The 18,857-nt window shown below is 34.3% G+C and overlaps 1 protein-coding gene across 6 annotated transcripts in view; it reads left to right on the forward strand.

Moving 5' to 3' along the window:
- LOC144970834 (segment polarity protein dishevelled homolog DVL-3-like) overlaps nt 1–18,358 on the forward strand; it is a 40,584-nt gene extending 22,226 nt beyond the window's left edge. For all 6 annotated transcript variants that reach the window (XM_078910910.1, XM_078910908.1, XM_078910913.1 and 3 more), the window contains 2 exons: nt 7,257–7,478; nt 11,354–18,358. In XM_078910910.1, the coding sequence (XP_078767036.1) occupies nt 7,257–7,478; nt 11,354–11,382 (251 nt within the window). In that variant the 3' untranslated portion in view covers nt 11,383–18,358. The remainder of the gene's footprint in view (nt 1–7,256; nt 7,479–11,353) is intronic.
- The last annotated feature ends 499 nt before the right edge of the window (nt 18,359–18,857 follow it).

Consider the following 18,857-nt stretch of genomic DNA (forward strand, 5'->3'; position numbering starts at 1 on the left):
CAAGTCTAATAAATCTACCTGGAATTCATACAGAAAACCAAAGAAATTAGTTGTTTATAAAAAATTATTCTATATTAACCTTTTAATCAGCTCCCAACACCGTCAGAACCAAAATTCCTCCCTTCACCCCTTACATCCTCCTCATCCTCATTCGTTCTCTCATAGGGGGCAGGGTGGCCCAGTGGTACAGTTTCGCTTCAGACTCAAAAGGTACCGAATTCGATCACCCGCCACTGCACTGTGTGGCCTTGAGCAAGTCACCTCTCCCTAGCTCAATCTGCAGCACTGCACAGCGGCTAATGCCTGGGTTATTCCAGTCTTCCCTTGGAATAGACCCTAGAGTGGAATTTCTGTGGAATCTTTATTTCTTCCATTAATGGGATGTGATGTGTCAGTTACTCAAATTGCTCTTACGGACTGTCCCATCTCTTTTACTGCTCTGTTTAGTGAAAATGGTAAGATGTGATGCTGCGATAAAGAACTGAATCCTATTTGTTAAGGAAATTGTCGAAGGTTTGATTTTAGTAGTTGAACAACTCTTGAAACACTTAAATGGGCATATTATCAGTACAAGCTGCATTCAGTCAAATTAAAAAAAACAAAAAAGATATAAAACAAAAACTGCCTGGAAAATTTAATAACTGATGATTATTATGTCTAAGCTGAAATTATTACAAAATAATTGATCACTGGTTTTATGATTTTATTCTCTGAAGCTTGTCATGTTAATTGTTTCCCTTATTTTATGTTGTAATAATACTATGTTGTATGCATTTTAAACCCTGCACTGTTCACTGGTTAAAATAACATGCTGGTAATCTTTTTCCTTATGGAATATAAACATGGCTTATCATTCAAAGCTGTACTTATCTCTACTTTACACTGACTCTTTTTATTGTTGTTCTCCCCACCCCCTGAGATTTTCATTTTGGATTGCATAAGATTAAAACTTGCATTTGTTGTATGGAATTAAAATAAGACTGTGTAATTATATGGATCAAATTTCAATTCATTCCCCCAAAAATATTACAAGCGCAGAAAGTTTTTTTGCTTTAACATTTTATTATTTTTTCCTTTGCCTTTTTGAAAATTACAATTAGAAAAAGGGAAAGAAAAAAAATAAATTCATCCATTTTCTAACACAGTCTTAATTGAATTTTGGTAAGGGTTCAAGGGGTTCAAAATTTATTCACCAATGAAAATGTGTCGCTGATTCTTCAATCATTTTTCTTTTTTCTTCATTCCATTTGAGACAAAATAGTGTCACACTTATCAATATCAATATCTCACTGATATATGTAAGAGATATTTTATGAGTATTGTACTGGACCGGACGAAGTTTTGTTATTTGGCATGACCAGGCTGTACAATAACAACCTTATCTGTACATCTGTCCCGTCGTCCCCCCCCCCCCCCCCCACACACACACACAGAATTACTCCATTTTGTCTGTAAAGTCGAGCACAGTCTTCTTCATGAGTAACCCGAGGAATGTTTCCTAATGACATTGATGCTTTGCTCGGTATCTCTCTCCTTGGCTATTATTGTCAATGAGTATTTTATATTTTCATATTTTACTGGCATCCCATTATTAAGCAACTTATATGATCTCATGTCTGTGAAACTCAGACGCAGTGCAAATATATTTGTAAAATTTAGGTAAGGCAAACTCTTTTTGTTTCCCCGTGTGGTGTCCGGGGTCCCTCAACTGAGAGGGCCAAGAATAGCCCAACGCCAAGCCAGCGTGTCGTAAAAGGCGACTAATGGTGTGTGATTCCCCCATCTTTGAGTCACCTGGTCCTCCAGGTTGGGGGTTGGCAAAGGGTTAACACCCCTTTCCGTTAAACTCAAACCGTTACAGAAACACAGACAGACAAACCAAATCCTTTTTTTAGCTTGGGCGACCGAAGAGTTTCTGGAATTACAGAATTTATGAAGGACAACAGACAAAGCCGAAAGGACTCTGCTGACCCGATGACGTCTTCGCCAAACAAGCAGCTTCGAATTGCGTCGTGGAACGTTCGCACCATGTATGAAGCAGGAAAAAGCTCTCAAGTTGTGACTGAGATGAGAAGATACAGGCTGCATATACTTGGAGGAAGCGAAACCCACTGGATATAATCCGGACAGAAACACCTCAAGTCTGGGGAGCAGATTTTATATTCAGGGAGAGGGGACGGGATTCATACACAGGGAGTAGGAATAATTCTAAGCAAGTTTGCCCAGAAGTCACTGAGAGGATGGGAACAATGCGGAGAAAGGATCATCATGGCGTCCTTTACAACACGGAGTAAGAAGATCAGCATGAACATTGTACAGATCTATGCCCCAACAAATGATGCAACAGATGAGGACAAAGATACATTTTATGGTCTGCTACAACAAGTCATTGACAAGTTGCCAAGGAAAGACATCAACATATTGATGGGAGATGCTAATGCAAAAGTGGGACAGGATAACATAGGCTATGAAAGTATCATGGGACGTCATGGCATGGGAGAAATGAATGATAATGGTGAGAGATTTGCAAATTTCTGTGCATTCAACAGTTTGGTGATTGGAGGATCAGTGTTCCCCCATAAGAGGATCCACAAAGCAACTTGGGTCTCACCAGATGGTGTGACAGAGAATCAGATTGATCATTTTTGTATCTCTCGTAGATTCAGACGTTCATTGGAAGATGTGACAGTACGGAGAGGGGCAGATGTTGGATCAGACCACCACCTGCTATTGGCAAAGCTTAAGCTCCGACTCAGAAAACACGGGGCCAGATCACATACAAGAAGAAAATTCGAGGTGAATGCACTTGATGGGGAAAAGAATGAGGAATTCAAACTACAATTGAGTAATAGATTCCAACCTCTTACTGAGCTCAGGAGGACATAGATGTAGAGTCACATTGGGCAAAGATCAAGGAAGTCTACATAACAACTTGCCACGAGGTATTGGGGGTAAAGAAATCGGAACATAAAGAATGGATAAGTCCAACCACCTTGGACCTTATTGAAAAGAGGAGAACAAGGAAGGAACAAGTGAATGCAAGCCGAACAAGGGCTTCAAGACTGGATGCACAAGAGCAGTATCGAGCCATAGCTAAGGAAGTCAAAAGATCTGTGAAGAAAGACAAGGAAGCATTCATGAACAGACTTGCAGAGAAAGCAGAAGCAGCAGCGACTGGAGGACACATGAGGATCCTTTATCAAACTACCAAGACACTTGCTGGAAAATATGGGAAACCAGAGGTACCAGTCAAAGACAAAGATGGGAAAACTATTTTGGAAAAGAGGCTCAATCTGAACGATGGAGGGAACATTTCAACTGCCTTCTGAACAGACCACCACCAAACAACCAGCCAGAAATTTTGCCTGCAAGGAATGAGCTACCAATTAGCTGTGATCCACCATCGATAGCAGAGATTGTGGGTGCCATTAACAAGATGAAAAGGGGGAAAGCTGCTGGACCAGACCAGATTCCACCGGAGGCTCTAAAAGTTGATGCGGAAAGAAATGCTGAGGCCCTGCACCCACTATTTGAGAGAATCTGGAATGACGGGATATTCCCAAAGGATTGGAAGGAAGGGCATCTTATCAAGCTTCCAAAGAAAGGAGACCTCAGTAATTGTAATAATTATCGAGGCATCACTCTTCTTTCTATCCCTGGAAAGGTTTTTAACCGTATTATTTTAGAGAGAATTAAGAATGCAACAGATGCTAAACTGCGGGACGAACAGGCAGGTTTTCGGAAAAACCGTTCAACCACCGACCAGATTGCCTCTCTGCGAGTCATAGTGGAACAGTCTATAGAATGGAACTCTCCTCTTATTGTCAACTTCTGGATTACGAGAAGGCTTTCGACAGTATTGACAGAGCAACATTGTGGAAAATTCTGGCACATTATGGACTCCCTGAAAAGATAGTAAACCTCATTAAGGAAATGTATGAAGGATCAAGTTGCAGGGTTGTACATGAAGATCAGCTTAGTGACATCTTTGAAATTAAGACTGGTGTCAAGCAGGGATGCTTGCTCTCTCCATTCCTGTTCATTCTTACCATTGATTGGCTAATGAAGGAAACCTCCAAAGGGAGAAGAAATGGGATACAGTGGACCCCCTGGACACAGTTGGATGATCTGGATTTTGCAGATGATCTGGCTCTTTTGTCCCACACCCAGGACCAGATGCAAGCAAAAACCACAATTATAAACAGCCTCTCGGAATCAATTGGTCTAAGAATTCACCCTGCAAAGTCAAAGGTCTTGAGGATAGGTACGCGTCAAAGGGAGCAGATCAAAGTAAAAGATCAGGAACTCGAAGATATAGACACTTTCTGCTATCTCGGAAGTATAATTGACAAGGATGGAGGCACGGAAGCAGAGGTGAAAGCACGAATAGGAAAGGCACAGGCTGCATTCACATCTTTGAACAGAGTTTGGAGAACTAAAGATATCTCCCTTCAACTAAAGCTAAGACTTTTCAACTCAAACGTGAAGTCTGTCCTACTGTATGGATGTGAAACTTGGAACGCATCACAGGCATGTATAAGGAGGGTACAGATTTTTGTAAACAGGTGCATGCGTAAGCTACTCAGAATAAATGGATGGATAGAATAAAAAATGAAGAAGTATGGAAAAGAACACAGCAGAAACCAGTGGGAGAGGATATAGGAAGAAGACGATGGAGGTGGATTGGACACACGCTTAGAAAGAATGACTCAACTATAACAAAGAAAGTATTGGACTGGAACCCTCAGGGCAGAAGATCAAGGGGAAGGCGACGAGGAACATGGAGAAGAATTAAAGAAGCTGATATACAGAGAAGTGGTAAGACCTGGAATGAGATAAAAAAGTTGGCTCGGGATAGAGAAGGATGGAAACTGTTTGTCTGTGGCCTATACCCTGACCCAGGGTGAAAAAGGCAATGATGATGATGAAACTCTTTTTGTTGTCAAGTGGTGAGATAGCCCTAAATTATTGGACTAAATATGGTAAACCACAACCAATTACCTGTTGTCGTCATATTGCAGTTATCTGGAATACAGTTGGAGCCCATATCCATGGCATCTTATAGCACCTGACAGGCACACAGTTTAAATGCTGTGTGGGGTCCTCTGACCTTCCATGGTGGGAGGAGGTCACTTGCTGTGTCTTCTATCCCCATATATATATGTTTTCTGAGTTGCTTTCTGTCTTTGTCTTGAAACGAGATTGCTTGGTTTGTCCTGGCCTTGGCCAAAGTCCTTCACTGAGAGGGACACGGTCAAATGTATGGTATTAGTTTTGTAAATCATGTCCTTATTATGTATTGTAATATTTTTGTTGTTTTGAATATTATGTTTTGTAATGAGTTTAATCCTTTTTGTGGGATCCTGTGCTTGTGTCTGGATGAGACCCTGTGGTATTCTCTAAGTACAATGACAGTATTCTCTTAGAATCTACATCTGTTCCCTATTTGATCCATTCCCCTGTCTTAAGTATTCTTATGTGCTTTATATAAATCTAGACTTTTTTGACTATCCTATTTTTGGGACCTAAATGTCTCTCAAATTCCTTAAAACCCTTAAAAACAAAAAAAAAAGAATAAAACAGTTTTGGATGCTTGGTAATCGTATTGAATTTTAAGGTGTTCAATTATCTTCATCATTCGGATTATTCTATATATCTCTACTACATCATGCTGCTTGATTAATGTTTGATGTAAGACCATTTGGTAAATGAAATCTTGATAGTGACTTTCTTTTTATTTTATTTTATTTCTTTTATTTAAAAAATAAAAAATGGTCAAAAAATCAAATTTATTTTTTAACACTTTCTTACTCATCCTAAAACTAAAGATTGACATGAACAAACATGCATTCATGTCAAAGTACGTCATGCATTAGTTTCCAAGAGTAAGATTTATTTAATTTATTTTTATCTTTTGGATTGTTTTTAATTATATTTCTTTTATTCTTTCTTTCTCTTTTCTTATTGGTTGCTAAACAATGCGTTAAGAATATTGTGGGTACAAAGAGAGGTCTTTTTTTTTTATTATTTATATTATACTCTAAAATACATAACTTTTAACTAAATTCATCCTTTTTTAATGCTTACATGGGATTCTTTGTTGTGTTTCTGACGTTATTTCTCATGCATTCACATTCCACCAATTTGACCAACTAATCTTTTGTCTTTCTTGTTCATGAGCAGTGGGATTTAACAAGGCTATATGACCTTTTGATTTCCAAATCAGCTGTCTAATTACACTTTTCTTCTCATCAAATGTTGACAGATATAAGCTGATTTTTTTTTACGAATAATGATGTTTGTTTGATTCTGAGGATGCCTCCTTTTGAGGACTAATGTTATGTCTTGATTTTTTAAAAAGAGATTTCATCAGATGGCGCTGGTGAAGCTTTTTTAAAAACATGTATTATAAGAAAATTTTGTATCATTTTTAGTCGAACAATCTTTAAAATGCAGATGAATGTAAAGTTAAATGATTTTGATGGCAATCAAAATGGCATTTTTTCTGCCTTTTAAGGGAAAAGGAATAAAAGAGAAATAATATACGATTACATTCACCTATTTACCAGTTTCCAAGTTAGAGCCATATCTGCAGGTTTGCCAGTCAGTATTCTAATATGAATTTTAACGAAAATAAAGAAAAAGTGGTAATAGTGGTGTCAACTTCAGCAATTGGAATTTTCTTGTATTTTTTTATGCATTCAAGAGTTGAAGAATAATTCATCGTAAGAATAAGGACAATTCTTCAGCTGTGAATTACCATTCATATCCCCCCCCCCCCTACCCAATACCTACTGCCAACCAATTTCAGTTCCCTCAGTCATAATTTTCTTGGTAAATTGGCCATTGCATCATTCCTTTTGAAATGAAAATATGATATATTTTTCAAGAATACGAAATATGTTCTTGTCTTCTGTGAAATATTACAAAAATGAAGACGATAGTGCTGTTGATTGGCAAGTCTGCATCTGTTTTAATCAGTTAGCTGCCGTACTCGGGAAAGACACATATTGAAGAAATTTGGCCAGAAAACTCGTCCTTCAAATATCGATCAATTTAAATTACCCACATCTTGGCAAAAACTCTCAAACCTGGGACCAGGACATGTTTTCTGGCCAAATTTTTAAATAAGTGTTTTCCCAGGGTATGGCAGTAAACTGGTTAATATATTTTAAACTGACAATTTATGTTGAACCAGATAGAAACCAAACATCTTGTATTGATGCAGATTTTCTTTTGTTACTTCTAATCTACAGGGAGTAGTGCATCAGGTAGCAGTAAGAAAGAGAACGAGAAATCCACAGCCAAATCAGGCGGCAGCGGCAGTGACACCGATGCAAGCCTTGCCAGTGCCCGTCGCATCATAGCCACCCCAACACCTGGGGCACCTGGTGCCCCACCCTTAAGTAATCTGTCCTCAGTACCCCAAGAAGTCAGTGGGAGTCGTCAGTCCTTCCGTATGGCCATGGGCAATCCTTGTGAGTTCTTTGTTGATGTCATGTAATTTGTCATATTGTCATGTTTTGTTGTTGTTGTCGTCTATATTTTAAGTTTATTTTGTTTTAGATGTTTTTTTTTATTTCTCTTTTACTGTCAACTTCACTTTCCAAACCACTGCCAAGTAACCAATCAATCAACTATATAAATTTCTGCACTATATTTAGTCATTAAAAAAAATTATTTACCTCCTGTTTTCTATACTAACATAAGCTAAATAAGATGTCATTAAGTTTGTTATCAAATAATGACCATTGGGTGAAAAAGTGAGAGCAACAAAATGATCCAGGAATTTTAAGTCCACTCTGTGCCTTGGTTATCTTTGATTTGATTGTTGGATGACTTAATTTATAAGTTTTGAATTAACAACTTAACATTTACTTCTCTTTGATTTCTTTTGGGACTCAATTTAGCTATGGTTTATAGATATTCAGATTAATTTTCAAGAGGATAGACAGATTGAAAAATATTTTTGTTTCAGCACACTTAAATATATATTTAGATTTGTATATGGTAGACATGCTCATAAGTATAATATCTACAAGCAGTCATGTTTTTGGCAGTGATACTATTTTTTTCTCTCCATATCTTATATTTCCTTTTTTTCTGTCTCCATGTAATTATGTACATATCAAAGAGTTCAGTGGGTTTTATTATTAGATTTTTTTTTACATTTGAAAGTGTTGTGTGATTTGAATTATACTTTTCATTGTAGATGCTCAGCAGTTTTAAATGGTTAATAATCATATACGCATCTGTATTTATAAAAAAAGAAGTATTTGAATGTGTTTGTGTGAATGTGCACATTATTATGACAAATAGATTTTACACCTACAAAAGAATGTAGTTATTTGTAAATATTGAATTTATGTCAGTACATTCTGTAAATAAATTTTAATACTGGAAAATACGAAACAAAAATAGTAAATAACAAATGGTCTTGAAAAGTTGATGGGTTACCGGAATGCATTGGGTGTTATGTGGTGTACATGTGAACCTTTTATAGTCCATTTCTATAATGTCATTGATTTTGGATTGCATCTAAAAGATATTTGTTGTGACATTGTAGATTTTAGTCTTTTAAATGCATGATTTTTTTTCTTTATGGCCCATGCATGCAGGTTTATCAAATCTTTTTTGGTGATAATATGAATCAATGGGGAATTTTACAAATTGTGTGGTAAACATGAATATTGCTAAAATGGGCCTTTGAGTTGATCTTTGTCAAGTTTAGTTTAATTAAGTTTACACTGCATACATTTATTCTTAGTCCAACCTGGATTTCACCTTGTTGAGTTTTAAGACTGGCAAAATGAGTAAATTTCCATCTACAAAAGTGAAAGAAGATATTTACAATGTATTACAATTAATACATTCGAATTGCAAAACTTTATGGAAACAAAAATAATATTTTGATTTGATTGTTGGTTTTTAATTCTGCATTGAATAGATTAAATTTTAATTATTTTAATTGTTGAGTATTATTTCCTTTTAACAAACAGGTAGTTCTGTACTCATGGGCCATGTTTTCGTATAACTGAATAGATTGATGTTAAGATACTTGGCTGACTTTCTGTTCATGGTTTTTGCACAGTAGATACTACTAAAACTATGAGACGACAATGAATTGGTAATCTTAATCTTTATACCTCGACACACTATTATACTCCCTTGATTAATCATCACGACTGCTAACACGAGCACTATGAATGGACTGCAATGGAGGACGATTATAAATGTAACTACCAGATTGATAACATTACTTCCCTCTTCTTTCTTTTTTTAAATTTTTTTGTTTTGTGGGATGGGTTTAATGGAGAAAACAGCTGTGACACCTGAAATTATATTGATATAACTGGTGTTAAATTTATCTTCACGACACTTTTTTATTCTGTTTGTTCTTATTGCCATGCATCCGATTTCACATCTTTGTACTAAAAAAAACTATTGTAATGTTTTTAGTTTTTTTTAATTTTTCATGTTTTTGTTTGTTTTTTATTATTCCCCTTTTTCTTTGATCCATCTGGGCTTTCTTTACACGGTTTTTATTTGGTTTTTTGAACAGCATAATATTATCACCAAGTCATTTTTTTCCCCGCCTTCACTCTCTTTATTTATTTATTTATTTATTTATTAATTAATTTTTTTTTATCTGGTGTATGAGTTTCAAGGGCATGATTGTTTATTTTTTAAATTGTTCTGTAGAATACATATTATGATATGAGCTTGTTGATTTTAAAAAATGTTTTCGTAGTAGCTTTCTTTTTAAATGTACTCAAATGAAGTGTTCGTTTTAATATTTCATTTTATAATTCATTTCAAAGGAAAGAAGATCATGGCCTGTTTCAAATTGTTTAAAAAAAAAAGTAAATGACAAATTTAATCTTATTTTCTGAAAAAGAAATATTGTGTGAAAAGAAGCTAAATGCATGTTTGTGGTATGTATTGCTTGTTACAGGTTCAGTTGAGGAAAATGTATCTGGATTTTATTTGTTATGGTTTTTTAAAAAACGTTTTTGTTTTTTTTTTGTTTTTGTTTTTTAATTTTCATTCTTTAAAAGTTACTGAAGTAGTCATATTTTGAGAACAATTTACACAGTGTTTAAAATTATGCTGTCAATAGATTCATTTTTAAAACTAGCTATTTCGGGTATGAAGAATTGAGTTTTGATTTATAAGGCAATCTATGATTTGAAGTAAAGAAATATATTTCTATTCATTTTAATTAACTGGTCAAAAAGAACCACCTGCTCGAATTCGATATTGAAATATTCATAGACTATCCTTTGGATCAACATATAGGAAAATTTGCATTGCCTGCATGTTTCACTCATGCAATATAGTAAACAAAGTCACTCATGCAATTTCATAACGTACCAACACATTACACCAGTATTGGAAGTTCTCATAACTCCCTGTAATTTTCAAGAGGGGCCAATTTTTTAAAGATATATAATTTATCTTCCTGGCTATTTTCTTGGATAGGTAACTCTTCTACTTTAATTTTTATTGATGTTATGCATTTAAGTAAAATACATCTGCCAGTCGGACATAATGTACCAACACACAAAACTGTGTGTAACCTTAAACGTTTATAGTCTGATTTATATAATTTAGTGAGAAGTAATCACCAAAATGGCTCTCAAAAACATTAACAAAGCGCTAAGCGATGTAAATTTCGTTCCTTCCATACTAAAGAGTTTTGATTTAATTTTCTTTTGTAACAAAATGACAGTCCTCCTAAGGTCTGGTAATAGATGTGATATTTTATGAGAACTTTTGTTTTTAAAAAAACAATGAGCATATAATATCAAGCTCTGTCAAATTTTGACTATTTTCTCACTACCTAATTTGCATTGGCAGGTTTGATTATCTTTAATTATTCTCTTCTCACTCCTATTATACATTTATTTTTGCATTAAAAATATAGAATATTTTTAGTGAAAAATGAAACTAAACGAAACTTATTTGTTAAAAATTGGAAGACAGTATGTTATCATCATTATTTCTTTGCAATATTTACCACTGCTACTACTACCACTAACATACTAATATTAGCGTCTATTATTTGGGAATTGGGTTATATACTATATGCAGGGTTGAAAGCAGTTTACTGAGTTACTGCACTTTAAAGTACAAGTACACTATTTTTATGCATGGAAACTTTTACAATCTTTGACATTTCTAAGTAGGTGATCGGGAACAATCATAGCTTACGTATTACTATACATTAATCTATTTAGGACATCTTGAATTGTGATTCTGTTTCAGGACTTCTTTAAAACCAGCTTTTCGTAGTTTCATTACTGATTCTTTTCTTTTTTTTTTTTCTTGTTGTTGCTCTCTCCCTCTGCAGCCCTCATAGAAGCTGAGGATATAGACTGATGATGTTTTAAAGCTTGTGATTTGTCTTCTCGACATGAGAGCGACTGAGGTACAAGAGAAGAATGAAAGAAAGATAGGGGACATGAAAGAAACTGAAAGAAGAAGAAGAGCAAATAGAAGTTGGATTGAAGATATTTATAGGAAGAAAGAAAGAAAGATGAAAGCCACAATGACAATGCTGCTGCTCTAGTTTTAAAAAATTATTATTATTATTATTATTATTATTATTATTATTATTATTATTTTTTTTAATTTTTTTTATTTTTTTTGTTTAAATTTTTTTTTTTTGGTTTAAATTAAAAGAAACCCCTACAAATCGCCATTCAACTTCAACTTTTTCATTTGTTAAACTTTAAAACCCCAACCAACATAACCAGTGGCTGCCAGCAACCACCACCAGTCAGCAACTGTTAAGAGAAACCCCATTGTCTTACCATCTACACCACATTATTTCTACTACTTGTATTCATTACTGTCACCCTCACCACTGCTGCATTTTGCTGACCGCCTATTTCTATCTCGTCAAAATTAGCGTATCGGTAAATGCCTGCCGTGTGGAATGAACAACACCCATAATCCCTGTCCATTCTTTGAGTTTATTAAGAGCACGAGTATTAAGTTGGTTTTTTAATTTAAAATGTTATTTTATTTTTCCTTCAGCTTTTAAAAATTTATCCATGATAATTTTGAGGCCTGAGTTACTGCACGCTGGAAGTACCTTAAGGATTGCTGCTTTGTAATTATTTTGGGAACAGCTTGTTTGATGGACAAGTTTTCCACGTGTTGACAAATTTTGCAAATGATCAGTTTTGACTTTTAATGAGGGGTGGGGGGGGGGGGGGGGGTTGGAGCTTAAAACTCAATACAAGATAAATTACTGCAAATTATCATTATTAATATGCATTTTGTAAGCATTTGAGTATATCATTCTTGACAGGATCGAATGCTAGTGTCTCACTGTGGTTTTAAAATAGAGACACCGATAGAATACTCTTGAAATTGACTTCTATACTCTAAATGGAAAAATCCCCTCATGTCTTGGGTGCTCTTCGGTGCAGACCTATCATCTTTTGATTTCATTTTGCTTTATTTTTACTTGCGCTGAAATGAAAGATGTCACAAGAGCTATCCTGCCCTTAAAAACAAATAAACCAGCATGTAAATTGTATTTCTTTACTTCTTTCAGTTGTCGGTAAATGGTTGATGGCCAGCAGGTACGATAGTTTTTATGGAAAAGGTGGCACATTATTCACCTCTTTATTTGAATCAATCTTTCCACATCCACCTTGTCCTTGGTTTTCTATTGGCAGTTGTAATTATTGTCTTTAATTAAAGAGAAGCATCGAAACTATATTTTACTCATTTTCTATCCTCTAACCTTTTCATAATCAACATTTGTTATCTGCTGATTTAATGATGTCTCCTTAAAATCATATAAATCGTAAATTTTTGTTTATGATTTTAAAATGTATGAATTTTATTTTATATGACATGAATGCGACTGACATACAATGTTTAAGTGAATTGTTTTAGACGGGAAATGTTTCTTTAATACTAAAGATGACTTTTTTTTTGTCACTGAATTGTTGAACGAGATTGTCAAATGATATTTTGATACAAGCAATATACACAGAGAAAGTTTAAAGTTTTAGAATGTTGTTTCCTTATGTGACTAGGAACAGTAAAGCAAGCCTAAATTTTGATTGATATATTTTGTAAAAGTCTACAATGCATTAAAATATATTTATCGATGTTCAAGTCATTATATATAATAAAACGAGATTTAATTATTTGATATTATTTGAACTATTAGGCTAAGGAACTGGTGTTGAGCAGCTTTACATTCAGAAGTAAAATGGTGTTTTGAGACCTCCATACATATATTACCATGTGCAAAAACACAAATCCAGAATTTAAACATTTTTTTCTTTCAGGCTGATGGTTTGTCCAGCATTATTTTTTAAATGATTAAAAATTATTTAAGTTGTGATGATTTTGTTAAAAAGTCATGCAGAATTTTTGTTGGTTTAATTTGATACAGATAAACATTTAAAATCACAGGATATATAAGTAATAATAAATGTTGGCGGTATATTACAAGAGGGGGTCATTATAAAAATGTTCGAAGTGGCTTTACAATTTTCGTACTGATGGTCAGTATCAATTCTAATTGTGCTTGATTGTATTTCTTGATGAGATGTGGCAAGCAGTATGTTAAGAACCCTTGAAGTCAAAGTTTTGATATGGTGAAATAATATTAAAGATAATTCTTAAAGGATCTTATTTTAAAGGGAATATTTTTTTGGGAAGCATATGAAAGGGGTAAAGTGATTATTAATAGATGTCTGTATTTTCTGTATGTGAGAAATTTTTGTTAAGAAAAAAATAGATACTTAAAAAATTGTAATTTTTAAAAGATTAATCTTAATTTGGTTGAACAATAATTACCATGTTCTTTTTATTTTTCCTTTTGAACAAAAAATAATCTTGCAAAGCTGCCAACTGTCCTGATAAAATTGGGACTGTCCCGATTTGACAATCTGTTAAAAATGTAATAAAAAAAAATTGGACTGTTCATGTGTATGGATCTGGCTCTTGCATGTCCCAGGATTATGCTTTTTTGACTAGCAAATTCAAACAAGGAGCAGAAAAAGATTTAAGTCTAGATCATATCATGTAATTGTCCAAACATTTTGTTGTTTTGGGGTCATGACAGTATTGTGTGTTAGGATGTCCCGTTCAACTCTTTGAAAAGTTGACCGCTATGGCTTAATGTATTACTTAACGGTATGGTTAAAATTTGTCGCTTTTTTTTTATTTTAAAATACTTTATCATGTTGTTCTACAACAACCCACTGCCATTTTGCCTTGCTTTTTGAGTGAGGTCTTAGATACACGCAGCAGAATTGCAACCAGTTGTGCTGGTTCATTTAATTTGTGCTTTTTAACCTCTCTTTACTTTCTCTTTTATTATATTGTATACAATCCGTTCAATAGATTTGTGAATGATTTCATGGACTGCTTTCATCATCATAAGTGCTTTGATGCATAACTTGTCCTACACATACATACATTACCTAGCTGCTTGTTTGCTATACTGACTTTTTGTCGTTGAAGTGTGTGGCTTTTTGAAGAAAAAATATATTGTTGTTCATTTTGTTGAGCAAATGCTGGGAGCACGAGTAAAACTAAGAAGAAACAAGGGACGTAGAGTTAATTAACGTGGTTGTTTCATAATGCTTTCATCTCGCTTTGTGCTTTAAAATACCCTTCTCCTCCCTCTCTTTATATTCTTCTCTTCATATCTCGCATTTACATTCTCTCTCTCTCTCTCTCTCTCTCTCTCTCTCTCTCTCTCTCTCTCTCTCTCTCTCTCTCTCTCTCTCTCTCTCTCTCTCTCTCTCTCTCTCTCTCTCTCTCTCTTTTATGAGGCTGTTACACAATGTTGTTTTTTGTAATGTTAGAATCGAAAAGACAAAGGTATAAAGTTATATTTTAGAGCTGTTGAGAGATCTAGTTTTCATCAAATCTTTAAGTCTTTTTTTCTTTTTTTTTCTTTTTCTTTTGAGTTGAATAATGTCCTGATCAAATAAAAAAAAAAGTAAATAAATAAAACTCAGAGACATGTACCGAAAAAGATCTAGTATTCGTCAGTTTTTAAAAGTTGAATAACGACGTGATCCAATTAAAGCCAAACTCAGAGACTTATACCAAAAGAATAGTGGAAATAGCTTATCAAAAGTACTTACCTTTGTTGCCTTTTTTTGAGTCAAGCTTTACAAAATCAATCGTGTGTCACAGGCTTGGTTATCCAAAGGATTGTCCATCTCTAATAAACTTCATATGTCTCTAACTGTCATTGATATATTTTATGAATTCAATAGTGCAATAGCTTCTTTTTTTCTTTTTTTTTTTTTTTTTCCTTTTTTACAAATGAATACATTTATTTCAAGATTTTTCATGCAAAAAAAACAAAACAAAACAAAACAAAACAACAAAAAAGAAAACCCAAACCAAACCCAACAACAAATCATCCGCCATCATCATTTTATCATGTGTATTGAAAAGCATTTCACTGCTGTTGGCTCTAGCTGAAGCAAACCACCCTTGAATCCAATTCCAATATTTGATTTTGAATAATACGCAAAACCTCAGAAACTTAACAATGTGTTTTCAAATCGTTCTCCATAGTGCATCATATTCAATGCATTTCGAACAAGGTGTCTGTTATGTGTGCTTTTATACTAGCATATTCTTACAATATCTTCCACATCCACAGCCTGTAGGTACTCATTTACACTTGAGAAGGGGGGAATATTTCAACAATTTTCTTTTGATAGAACTAAAATTCTCAATTACAGATACGATAATCAGTGTCATAATAAGAAATATTTTATGCTTGGCTGGTCATTGATATTTGATTACAGGAGTGAGAAATTCCATATACAGGTGCCACTTCAATGACTTTTGGAAAATATATCGAGTTGCTCATCTGAAATTAACATTAAAGTTTATTATGTAGAGGAACTAGACTGGTAGGGTTGATACTAGATAATTTTGTGTCTACAATTAGGGTCTTTATTTTGTTAAGGATGGAATGTCTGGAACTCTCGGACACAACTGGTAACTAACCAAGATGGTTGCACAACTTTCCCTCGACGGAAAATGTTAAAACTGTGAATGTAATGAAAACTTGTTGTTTTAGATAGAGGTCAGTTTGTTTCTTTCTTTGGATAATTGAAACTAATTCAAGGTAAGTTACTAAATAATTTTAATAATAGTCCTTGAAATATATTCCTGTATATGGAATTTCTTTCAATTACGCCAACGAAATGGATACAAATAATTCCATAGGTGCTTGCTTCAGCAGTATCTTGAGCAGGAGAAACCCCCCATCATTAAAGCTTTTGTTTGGTTGTTTTCATAGCATTATTATTATTATTATTGTTGTTATATCTTTTTCTGTACAAAAATGTATTTTTACGAGGTCTATGTAATTTTGCATGAAGATAAAGAAAAAAAATATTTTTAAAAGCACAACCTGAATCAAATATTTACAAATTTATAATAAATTTGTACCTATCGCTATTTGTTGACCACTTTAGCATCATCATTTTGTATAATAATTTAGAAGCCTTTTTTTGTATAATTATTATTTTTTAAAAATTGATTTTAAAACAATAGTACTTTATTTATTTTTTTTGGTTGAATTCTTACATTTTTCTGACATATATTGCCTTGTGTCTTGGTTGATTGTACAATTAGATACCCATTAATTATTGTTATCACCACCATGTACTTTGTAAAATTTATACGATTATTTGGTGCTATTCATGTAGTGAACGTAATTGGTTTCAAAATGAACACAGAGAGTTGAGCGCCTCCTCCTCCTTCCCCCACTCCTTGCCCGTGTATGTTTTGTTTTAAAACATTGAGCAAAAGACTGATTTTTAGTGAAAATATTGTCTTTGTATTTACTATGTTTAAAATGTGAACGTGCTGGTTTTTGCAAAAGTTGCCGATTTTTATGTCTCAGCATTGTAGAATAACAACTTTTTGTTTTGATTTGTTCAACATATCTCTATTTAGTTTGAATGTTTCAGAAACTCAATTGATAGAATATTGTGACCTATAAATTGATCTGATATTGACTCTATTTAGTCATTGTTTAAATTTTTTGGTCTGTCGCATCGCTCTGTCTGACTCTCTGTAAACCCAGCAGTAATTGGGTAGCTTGCTCTGTTAGATCTGGTGGAAAGTACTTTGCAATATACTAATTGATGTCCTATCTAAAGGTTCATGCATTGCTCTTGTCCATTTATTGCAATAGAAACGGATAAACAATAGTTGTTCAATGACAAAGCCCCCCCCCCCCCCCCTCATTTTTTGTGGGCATATCCACAGAAGGCCCCACTGGGTGGGGTTCCTGACCTCCCATAGTGGGCAGGGAGGCACTTACTGTGTCTTCTACCCCCCTGTATCTGTTTTCCAACATGCTTTCTGTCTTTGTCTTGGAATGAGATTTCTTGGTTTTGTCCTGGTCCTGGCCAGAAACCCTGACTGAAAAGGAAAAAGTCAAATATATAGTTAGTTTTGGGAGATGATATTTTTTTCCTTGTAAATCATCTCTCTGTTATTTAATGTTTTTTTGTTTTTTTTTAAACATATGATTTGTAAACATTTGAGTGTATTCCTCTTAGTGGGGACATGTGCTTGTGTCTGGATGAGACTTTTAGGTGATCTCATACCAAGTACTTAGATGATGTGCTCTTGGAATCTACACCTGTTTCCTATTTGAACCAAGTCCCCTTTGTTTTACCTTTTCTTGGCTGCTTTAAATGTAATTCTAGAACTTTTCGCTATCCCATTTTCATCCTTTTTACTGGCGCTGATATGACCTAAATGTTTTGAAAGTGCCGTAAAACCCTTAAAATACAATACAGAAGGCCTCCAAACTAATCACAATTAAAAACATTTTGAGATCCTTGATTTAAGAATTTCTTACAATTTTTGGGGCCAAAAATGTTCCTTGAACATTTGAAGTTATTTTAAATTTCACTCTGCCTAAAAGGGGTTTGAAAAATGCTTTTGTCATTGTACATTAACATGCGTTTCTGGGATTTTAAAGACAATTCTCAAACTGAACCATTTCCCTTCCCCCTATATGGTTGACTGTGATGTCCGGTCATTTTTTTCTGTAGGTGGTTCATCAGTTTCTATATGAAATATTGTAAAAATTTGCTTTGTTTATTTATGTGTGTGTATTTGTGTCTGTGTGTGCTCATGAATGTGGATGGGATTTCATATGCGTAAAACTGTACATTATATTTTGGATCTGAAAATCATATAATAATTGATTTGTATTTATTCTTTTAAAAAAAATATTAATTAATGTATGATATACATGGATGAATAATTGAATGTATAACATTCAGTTATATGTGTAAACGTGATAAAATGGGGTTGTAATGAACCAGTGCTGTGTTGTTCGTTATTTTAATCACATCAGTACTGCTTTATGTACGTGTACGTATATGTATACAGAATTTGCAAGTTGCTGCTGGGGTCAAGGGAGCTAATGGTAGGGTCTTCTCTCTCCCCCACCTCACCCAATCTATTGTCCCTTTCTCTGTGGCTCTCTGTCCATGCTCTGGAATGATTTGGTTTAGTTTTGTATAGTTGGGGAATCTCTGTGAGAGAAATAGTAGGAAGTGAGTCCATTTCTTTGTTAGAGACATATTCTCCCCTTTAAATCGCCTTTCTGAATAACTATTAAGCATATGGAACTGTCGGAGCATCTTCCATTTTGCGAGGACCATTTGCTATTGTCTGTGTGAGAATTTGGGTGACCTTAGGCTGGGCACAGGGGTAGATTGCTATTGGGATCTACTTCTGTACCCCTTTAGCTTCCTTTTTTCTAAGGCCAAAGTGTAGCATGAACTTTTTCGTGTTGTATAACATCCTTTTTCTTAGGC

This window comes from Berghia stephanieae, chromosome 4, assembly GCF_034508935.2.
Source record: "Berghia stephanieae isolate SIO BIC M18660-M18661 chromosome 4, UCSD_Bste_1.3, whole genome shotgun sequence".
Classification (NCBI taxonomy): Eukaryota; Metazoa; Mollusca; class Gastropoda; order Nudibranchia; family Aeolidiidae; genus Berghia; species Berghia stephanieae.